We start from the raw sequence: 10479 nt of genomic DNA on the forward strand, positions 1-10479 counted from the left end.
TCGGGAGAGCTTTAAGGAGGCTATGTGCTCCACGCTTCCTCCATGCAAGTGAACTGACAAGAGAGCCAAAATACATTCTCATTATGGATATATTTGAATTTAGTCTCGGGATGGAAAAATCGACTGCTGGAAATTTCATTACAGCATATTTTGGGGAATTATGTCAACCTAGATCTCCAAGTTTTTAGAGCATTGCCCACAATTTTGCCGCCGCCATGACCACCACCACTGATCAATTAACCGCAATCCCACCAACATTGCAACACCACTACCATCATCTTCCCAATAATAATAAGTGTAATGTTGGGTAATTGCCAGACAATAGACTGGAAACATCTTATGTTAAATATTATCCAAGCCCTAATAATAATAGTAATAATATAATTACATATGATAATTTAGAACAGAATTAAATTAAAACATTCGGGAAGGAAATCTTTAAAGTCTTAAACGCATCTATAATTCTATATAAATAAGCAAGCAATAAAGAGAACTAAAGAAACTACCAGATGCAACACAGATAAATTGGTAGGCTTTTTCCAGCTTTACTCGCGCCTTCACTTCTTCGCACTCTGATCCATTGCCCCTCTGATTCACTTTGTTATCATTGAAACACTCCATTACTAAAATCGGGATCTTCTGCAATACCATAGCAGGACAACGTAAGCTCATCCTCGAGATGCAAGGATTCCCATCCACCACATTCAATGAACTTCTTGGGGCTCGCTACGATTTCTCTTAATATGGAATTCCACTCCTTCACGGCTAGTTTCTTAGTGTTACAATAGTACTTCACGTATGCATCGTTCAGAATACGTTTTATGCCAGCGAGCTTTGTTATGTCGATTGTGCAGATTTGAAGCACGTCACGTGAATAGTCCTGGAACACCACTGTCATGTCGAACGCCCCAGATTCAACCTCGGCCAGATTAACAAACTCAACATCGCTTAGTGGGACCACATAGAAAGGCGGCAACATAAGCATAACTAGGGCAGAATCAGTCAGGGCAAAGATAGGTGATTTCTGCGAGGGAAGAACTCCTTGAAAATGGAACTTATTCAGATCCTGAAACATAGAAAGCACAGCATAGGAATCCCAACGAGCCTTACCAACAATTGGGGAAATTACACTATTTAGCGCCTCCTGTCATCTCCATGTGAGAAGAAACACTCTTTTACACTAGTATCCTTGAAGTGCAACTGGAAATCGGGGGCTGTGAATATGAACCCGCTCCCACGGGCCTCAAGGGTACCAAGAGTGGCAGGGCCTTCAAGGATAACATCAGGTAACTGTAAAATCCAGTGGTTTTCCTGCTTAGGGTACATATATTCCTGAATACGAGGGTCAGCCCAATACAAGTCCATGTTCTCGGCAGCAGAACAATTTCCGACAGATCCAGTTGCAGTCTCACCACCCAACAATCTATCGGCACATCTTCTCTTTAAAAGGTGAGCCAGTTCTGCCTGATTAAGCCTATGCAACTGTAAAAGGTGAAGCGCTTCAAGTTTCTTCGACAACAACTTCTGCTCTATCATGTCCAACGTCTCACGCACTGAAGATGACATATTTTTAAGGAATGCGGGTGCAGATTGACAAGCAAAACAAAATATCGGCCTGGGACAGAAAAGAAAGACAGCAACAAATAAAAAAAAAAAATTGTTCCTTGGTACAAAAACTGCGGAGGGGATCGAAATGAAATAAACGTCATACTTCATAAAATTATACATATGAAGACAAGAAGTTGATTTGGAAACTAAGCAACTTTCTAGATTTATGATCTGAGAGTCGGATACAAAATGAAATAAACACGTACTTCATAAGAACGGAAAATCAGAACTCCAGCAGTACTGACTTTGAGCCACAAAAAGTAAATAAAAATAAATCAATTTTTATTGGCTCATGAATATATAGGCTTACGGTTGAAACCTAGGAACTAAAAAAAAAATAGATCGAGATCAATCAGTATTGGATAATTCATGTATACAAATTATGAACTGGAAATCAAGCAAGTGACATTAAAGAATTGATTATGGAAAAACAATTGGAAACCCTAGATTAAGAATCAGAACAACAATTGGGGAAATTACACTATTTAGCGCCGGATCATGCATGTATACAGATTATGAGTTGGGAATCAAGAAAATAAGTAGTGAAATTAACAAAGAAGAAGAATCGGAAACCCTGAAAGTGAAAATGATAACGGAAAAAAAAAAGAAACAACACCTCAAAATCATGATCAGAAGATAGATCTGATTTTATGCCTCGCTCTTGAGAGACGGCTACACTTAGAGATGAAATGAAAAGATAAGATCTTTGTTTATATAGTAGAGAGAATTATTCTTTTAAGACACTAGAAATTGTAGGTTTTATTCTCATGTCCCCAGGGTTAGAGACTATGAAAATTATACCCGTGAGTCCATGATCTTTTTTTTTTTAGTCCATAAAAAGGGTCACGATTCTGGAATAAAGCATTACCCCTGAAATTTTCTATATTCAGCTTTCTATATTCAATGGTTCATCACTGCTAATAGCGTTAATAGAGAGGGTTCAAGAAATTTCTTTTTGATGGATTAAGTCGCAAAAAATTAAAGGTTGTGATGTGATCATACAACAGTAATTCTGTTTAAAAATATTATAGGGGCTCCAAAATTTGAGTTTTCAGGGCTCTTAAGCAAGGTTGTGAAATCGTAAATCGAAACGCAAATTGCTTTTCAATTCATGCGAACCGAATCGTATATTGAATCGTGAATAGAAGATTCATGGAGCACAAACACCACTTAATCCACCCACAATGACTTCAAAAATTTTTTTAAAAAAATAAACACCATTTGAAGCATTTAGAAACCGAAAGTAGCAACAACACTAGCGCCGTTGCGAAATTTACGTTGCTAATCTTTCGCAACGGCAGACTGTTGTTGCTAATTCTGCAACATCGAAATATTTGTTGCGAATAACAACTGCCTGGTGTTCATGCGCGCGAGACGTGTGTGTGGTCGGGAACACTTTGACATGTTTTTACGCCCAAGTTAAAGTTTGGTCAAGTCTTTTTTTTTCCACCCTTCAGAATTATATCTACTTTTATCTTTCCTTCTACGATTTTTCCTTCTCATTTCTAAGCCACAGAAGGTTCATCTCCACTCTTTCATTCTGTAACTGCAGACCTGAAGAACCAAATCAATCAATCTAACCACAAAAATCAACTACTAGCAGTGTCTACTGAAATCCAACCAGGTTTTATATCGTAATAATCGTTTCATTTCAGTTTATGGCTTCTAGGTTTTTACGATTTAGATATATTTTTCGATTTTAGGGATATAGTAGAGTGAATTATTCTTAAGACCCTAGAAATTATAGATTGTATTCTCATAGTCCTATGGTTACAATACTGTGAAAATTATACCCACGAGTCCATGAAAATTAGACTCACCCATTTTAAAAACAATCCTAACAGTAACAAGACAAAACAACCATTGAATATGAATTATGGGGGAACTGGAAAAAATCGCTCTATTTCTTTCCAAAACAATGTTTGATTTCCCCGTTTCTTCCTTAATGTTATTGATTTGTTCGGTATGATCTGATATTTCAGATTTTCCAGGCATATCGAATAATCTTATCTAAATTATAAATTTTCAAATTTTGTTTGATATGATTTGTTTGCGAATCGAATCGTACATTGAATCATGAATCGAAGATTCATGGAGCACAAATACCACTTAATCCACCCGCAATGACTTCAATTAGGTAAAAAAACACCATTTCGGTCGGCCCTTTCACTGTGGGAACGGTTGTACTAGTTAACCGATCTTCTTTTATTTTGTTCAGAGGGTTTCGTTTTGTACAACTTCTATTCAGATAAAAAATGCAATTAGGGTTTCTATTTGGGGGGTTTTGTTAGGGTTTACGTAAATTTTGTTTGTGGAACATTCCTGTCTATTTTCTTTGGCAATCATTCTCTTTCTTCTTCTAATTTGACTTCGTTTCTTCTTCTAATTTTTAGAAATGAAGATGGACGAATAATCCTGTTGCAGATGATGAGGTTATTGGGTCATGCTTTTAAAAAATTCTTTTGGAGTAAAACGCTAATAACTTGATTGAGCATTTATTTGATAATACCCGTGTTTCCATTTTGCACTCATCTCGTCTATAATTATTAACATGTTTTCTGTTTTTTGTGGAAGGGAGTAAGAAGAGCCTAGCTGATGCTATAGAAAAGGGAGTCAAATTACAGGAACAAATTCTTTAGTTTTACAGAGAATATTACTATGGTGGTTCAATGAAACAAGTAGTGGTTGGTGGAGTTGAGTTTTGAAGAACAGACACTTAGTTGAGCTTCTTAAGAAAGGGGTGTAGTAGTTGTCGTTGTAAAAATGGGTGAGTTTTGTTATTGAATCAGCATATTTGGTAATGTTAGTTTGTTCGTTTTATGATTATTTCTATCCCGTTACTTGTAATTTTGATTTAAATGGTTTGTTTTTGATATATTCTGGGGTTTTTTCATGAAATTGAAATTTAACGATTTATTTTGGTTTTTGTAGGAAAGTACAAGTCTCCCGAACAATTATGCACCAGTTCACTATGATGTGATCAACAAAACGGTTCATATAGCATGCAACTCTACTGATTATGTTGAAGAGATCCGAGGTTTGGTTTCGGCTTTTCTTCTCCTTTTGTTTTAGGGGTTTTCTTGAATTGAGGTGATTCCGCATTAAGTTGTTTGTTATTATTGTGTTGGTGCTCGTCCAAACAAATTTGTACTATGTGTGTCTGATAAATGAACTCTTTTGTTAAGTTCGGTTATGTAAGTGATAAGTGATAAATTCTCAAAACTGCAGGTGGAAGGACTAATAATTGAGGTACTTTGTTTGGGTTTGCCAATATCTGATATGGTGATAAGGAAGTGCTGAGAACCATTCTTCATCTCTCAATTCTATCACCATTTTTTTATTATGAATCTGTGTATTTGTGAATCTAATAATTGGTTGTTTTGATTTTGTTGCAAGGTAAGATTCTCACGGATCTTTTATTCGTGCTGGAAAAGTGAGGAGAAACTCGAAAGGTATATAAGTATGTATAATAATTATAACTTGGTGGCGGATCGTGTTCAGCATGGATGCCATTCAAAAACTTAGAAGATCCCAGATGAAACAGCTAGATCTATTTAGGGTTTTGGTTTAACATATGAAGAAGTAGACAGAGATAGACTTATTAGAAGACAACATCTTTTTATTATTTGTACAGACTTTTCGTAAGAGTTACAAAGTGTATATATACACGATCTTCCTTGAACTACAAGGTAAGAAGATTTCCTAACTTAAACTGATTTCTTAAAATACAAATTGCGTGACTAACAGGGTATTGTGTGTCAAGTAACACACGTACCAGATGATGAGTTAACACCCTCCCGCAAGCGTAACGGGTTCTCCTAAATCGTTAGATTGAATTGTAAAAGAGAAAACTGATCTGTAGATAGTGGTTTTGTGAATATATCCGCAATTTGATCTTTACTTGAGATAAACGAACATCAAGAAGTTCGGAAGAAACCTGATCACGAACAAGACGATAGTCGATTTCTATATGCTTTGTTCGTGCATGAAATATAGGATTAACTGTGAGGTAAGTTGCACCAAGATTATCACACCATAAGATAGGTGGAGAACGTGTAGATATACGAAGTTCCGAAAGGAGCGACTGAATCCACATAATTTCAGCAGTAGCAATAGCAAGTCTGCGATATTCAGCTTCAGTACTAGAATGAGATACTGTTTTCTGTTTACGAGCACTCCAGGAGATAATATTTCCACCTATATAAACACAATATCCACTAGTAGAACGACGATCATCAAGAGAACCAGCCCAATCAGAATCAGTATATGCACTGAAAGATAATTGTAAAGAGGGTGATGGTCGAAGAAGTATACCAAATGTACTTGTACTCTTGAGATAACAGAGAATACGCTTAACTAAACCCAGTGAAAATCGGTAGGAGCATGCATAGATTGATAAACTTTATTAACAGCAAATGCAAGGTCTGGACAAGTAAATGTTAAATATTGCAAATCTCCAACAATACTACGGTATTCAGTAGCATCAGTTAATAAAGTGCTACGATCAGAAGAAATATCACCAGAAGTACTCAGCGAAGTGCTAATTGGTTTCAATCCATCCATTTTTGATCGAATAAGAAGATCATGAGCATAACGTTGTTGAGAAAGAAATAAACCCGAAGAAGTACGAATTGCCTCAATGCCAAGAAAATAAGACAAGGAACCAAGATCTTTAATTGCAAACTCTTGTTGTAAACGAGTGAGAACAGAGATAATACCTATGATACTGGAGCCAGTAACAATAATGTCATCCACGTAGACTAACAAATAAATAACACCATAAGTTCCATTGTAAATAAACAATGACGAGTCACACTTCGATGTAATAAACCCAATTTGTAGCAAAACGGTGCTAAGACTGTGGTACCACGCACGAGGAGCCTGTTTAAGTCCAAATAGGGAATGATGTAATTTGCAAACATGCGTAGGAAAACGAGAATCCACATAACCCGGAGGCTGTTTCATATACACTTCTTCTGAAGTTCTCCATGTAAAAGGCATTCCGCACATCCAGTTGATGAATCGGCCAATTGGAAGATAAAGCCAATGTAAGAATAATGCGTATAGTACATGGTTTAACTACCGGACTAAATGTTTCAGAGTAATCAATTCTCTTCTGTTGATCGTAGCATTTTGCAACCAAGCGAGATTTGCAACGTGCAATTGTACCATCAGGATTTCGTTTGATACGAAAAACCAATTTACATCCAATAACTTTCCTAGAGGGATCATATGCTACTAGTGACCATGTACCATTTCGAATCAATGCATTGATCTCGTCATCAGATGAGACACGCCAGTCTGGATCTTTATGAGTCTTTGAAATACAAGTAGGTTCATAAAGTGAATCACATACCAGTGCGTATTTGGAGTTGGCTTTAAAAATGCCATCCTTAGCTCGATTCACCATTGGATGATTTCCTAAAGTAGATGGTGCATCAGGGGCAGCGGAGACAGATGCGTGAGAACTGGGCAGAGAAGTAGTACCCAGTGTTGGAGCTGTAACCAAACTTGAATCAGGAGAAGGTGTGGACATAACAACATCCGAGTTACCCAAAACATCAGCAGCACGTTCATTTAATGAAGCAGGAGACCGAGGAACTAATGGGGACGATACTTCCTGAACAGTTGGAGATTGGTTGGTGGCAGATGGAGCTAAACTTGTAGATTGGTCGGTGGCAGATGGAGACAAACTTGTAGATTGGTTGGTGGCAGATGGAGACAAACTTGTAGACGCGTCAATGACAGATGAAGACGAAGTTGTAGACCTGGGAACTGTCAACGGACCCAAATATAAGGGCTGTGGCTGAGCAGTTGTGGACTGCCTGACTGAAAATGTGCGATCTGGGAGCAACAGATTGATAGCAGAACGGGTAGATGAAACCGGTGGTAGGGAAACAGATAAGGGTGAAGGAATAGTTATCTGTGAAGCAGTCGATGCCGGTGAAGGTGATGATGCGGATGCAAAGGGAAAGGTAGTCTCATCAAAAACAGCATGACGACTGACGTATACTCGACCCGTAGGAATATGAAGACACTTATAACCTTTGTGAGATGGACTATAGACAATAAAAACACAAGGAGAAGAAAGAGGTTCCATTTTGTAAGATCTATACAGACGTAAGTGAGGATAATACAAACGACCAAAAACACGAAGAGAAGTGTAATCAGGTGGGAGAACAAAAAGAGCTTCATATAGAGAGGAATTATTAACGGAAGTCGAAGGGACACGATTCATTAAATAACAAGCAGTGTAAAACGAATCATACCAATATGAAGACGGCACAAAAGCCATATTTAGGATTGTAAGACCAGTTTCACGAATATGATGATGACGACGTTCAACCAAACCATTTTGATCTGAAGTATGTGGGCATGAAAAAGGATGAAAAATTCCAAGTTTCTGGAAATGCGGAGTAAGTTTGCGATACTCAGCAACATTGTCAGACTGAAATATTTTTATCTTTCGATTAAAAAGATTTTCAACATGCTTTTGGAATAAAAAGAATATAGAAAAGACATCAGATTTTTGAGACATAGGAAACATCCAAGTAAAATGACTATACGCATCAATAAATATGACATAATATTTGTAACCTTCATTAGATAAAATATGAGAGGGTCCCCATACATCCGAGACAATTAAATATAATGGATTCAAATAAATAGTTGTACTGAATTTAAATGGTAATTTATGACTCCTATGCTCATGACGAAATGAAAAAAACTAATAGTTTGGTTTGAAACAGGAAGAGAAAACTGAGAAATAACTTTGCGAATTGTTCGCATCATTAGATGTCTCATTCTAGCGTGTCAGGCTTGCAAACTAACACGTTCTCCTATACAAGCTTTAGGAGATTGAGACGAGTCATCGAGTTGATAAAGACCACCTTTCCTATTGCTGCGAAGAAGAACCTTCCCTGTACATCGATCCTTCACAAGACAAAAATTTGGATGAAATTCAAATAAGACATTATTATCAATAGTAAGACGAGAAACAAATAAGAAATTGTGAGAGATTTTTGGTGCAAAGAGAACATTGTGAAGATGCAACTTACGATTAGGAGTTCCTAAAATAGAGGAACCAACATTAGAAATTGGTATAGAAGAACCATTGCCCAGCTGTATTCGGGTCAGGACCAGTATACTCAGTTGGAAACTGAAGACGAGAGAGATCATTGATGATATGATTTGTAGCACCACTGTCGGGAGTCCATGAGGGTAATGGTAGTAAGCCAGGTCCATGCGAAGCATATGCACGAGGTACGAAAGTTGGTGGTTGACGACGAGGAGGTCGAAAAATTCGATCAAAACGGTTCCAATAGTCTGGAGGTTCGTGATTTGACGACCACAAAACTGGCAAGGAAGTTCAGAACGTTGACGTTGTGGTTGAGGAGATTCAGGACGATTTGGTGTAGCAGCAGAGCGGTTCGAGTTTGGTGCAGTAGTGAACCTGTTTGGTGCAGCAGCAGACGGAACTGGAGATGAGTTGTAAGCACCAGAATATCAGGACTGTGCAGCAACATTAGCAACCAGCTGAGAACGACTTGGCATGAGTATCTATACGCATCTTAAAGGTTAGAAGAAATGTGAGGAAATCGTCCACAGTTAGAGAACCTATCGTGGTAGTCAAAGATGTAACAATGGAATCATACGAACTGTCAAGACCAGCAAGAAGACAGTGACGAAATTCCTTGTCGGTGACTGTAGAATTGGCATTAGCAATATTATCCACCAAATCTCGAGCATGATTGATATATTCTCTCATAGTTTTTGATCCTTTCTTAAGAGCACGTAGCTCGCAGTGAAGATGGTGAATTTAAGCATCAGATTTAGAGGCATATTGAGCTTCAAGAGAGTCCCAGATTGCTTTGGAGGTTGTAAGACGATGAACGTGACAAAAAATAGCAGGTGTAAGAGAAGAGAATAACCAGCTTACTAGGATTTTATCTTGTTTTGTCCATGAAAGAAACGTTGGAGAAGGAGCTGCATCGGCAACAGGAGATGCTGGGCATGGTTTTGAACCAGTAATATGACCATCGAGATTGAACCCTTTGAGATATGGCAAAAACTGAGCTCGCCACAAAGAATAGTTGGTTTCATCAGGCTTAACAGTGATGATGTGATGTGGTTGAGATAATTGAACAAAGGCCATGGTTGAAATTTGAGAAGAAGCAGTTGAATCAATAAGTGCAGATATTGTAGAAGAGATTGTTGAGGACTGAGTAGACATGGTTTTGAAGGATCTAAACCTAGTTGATGCCAAGCTAAAACTATTTATGGTTTTGGTTTAACAGACAAAGAAGTAGACAGAGATAGACTTATTAGAAGACAACTTCTTTTTATTATTTGTACAGACTATTCGTAAGAGTTACAAAATGTATATATGCACGATATTCCTTGAACTACAAGGTATGAAGATTTCCTAACTTAAACTGATTTATTAAAATACAAATTGCATGACTAACAGGGTATCGTGTGTCAAGTAACACACGTACCAGATGATGAGTTAACATGAACTATTGCTCCTTCGTGATTACTTTGGGGTCTCTCGTTAGGGGTGTAAATTCGGGCAGGCCGGGCTGCCTGTCCTGTTTTCTATATCAGGCCAGGATGGACGTACTTGGAATTAAGCTAGCCAAAAGGCCGGGCAGTAACACTAATTTCCATGCCCAAAGCCGTCCCAAAGCCCAAATACTAAACAGGCTAGGCCGGGCAGGCCACCTTTTTATTGTCTGCCATTTGATTTGGTTAGCCATTACTGAAGAGAGATTCATATGACAATATAAATAAATAAACTCACTTTCTAATGTCAAAACAATGTAATGAAAGATGCAGAAAAAGAAAAACAAAACAAGTATATAATTCTTA

At 37.7% G+C, this 10479-nt stretch overlaps 1 protein-coding gene and 1 long non-coding RNA gene across 2 annotated transcripts; one reads left to right on the forward strand and one right to left on the reverse strand.

Annotated features, from left to right (window-relative positions):
- Positions 1 to 301: 301 nt before the first annotated feature.
- Positions 302 to 2276, reverse strand: LOC113300344. Its single transcript, XM_026549569.1, has 2 exons — positions 2225 to 2276; positions 302 to 1615 (listed from the first exon to the last, which is right to left on the reverse strand). Exons 1-2 carry the CDS (start codon positions 2233 to 2235, stop codon positions 1135 to 1137), a joined length of 492 nt encoding a protein of 163 aa, XP_026405354.1. The 5' UTR covers positions 2236 to 2276; the 3' UTR covers positions 302 to 1134.
- On the forward strand, positions 979 to 2000 carry LOC113300345. The gene is made up of 2 exons (XR_003335724.1): positions 979 to 1449; positions 1492 to 2000. It is a non-coding gene; the product is annotated as an uncharacterized LOC113300345 (long non-coding RNA).
- Positions 2277 to 10479: the final 8203 nt, after the last annotated feature.

The sequence above is a fragment of the Papaver somniferum genome, chromosome 7 (genome assembly GCF_003573695.1).
Source record: "Papaver somniferum cultivar HN1 chromosome 7, ASM357369v1, whole genome shotgun sequence".
NCBI lineage: Eukaryota > Viridiplantae > Streptophyta > Magnoliopsida > Ranunculales > Papaveraceae > Papaver > Papaver somniferum.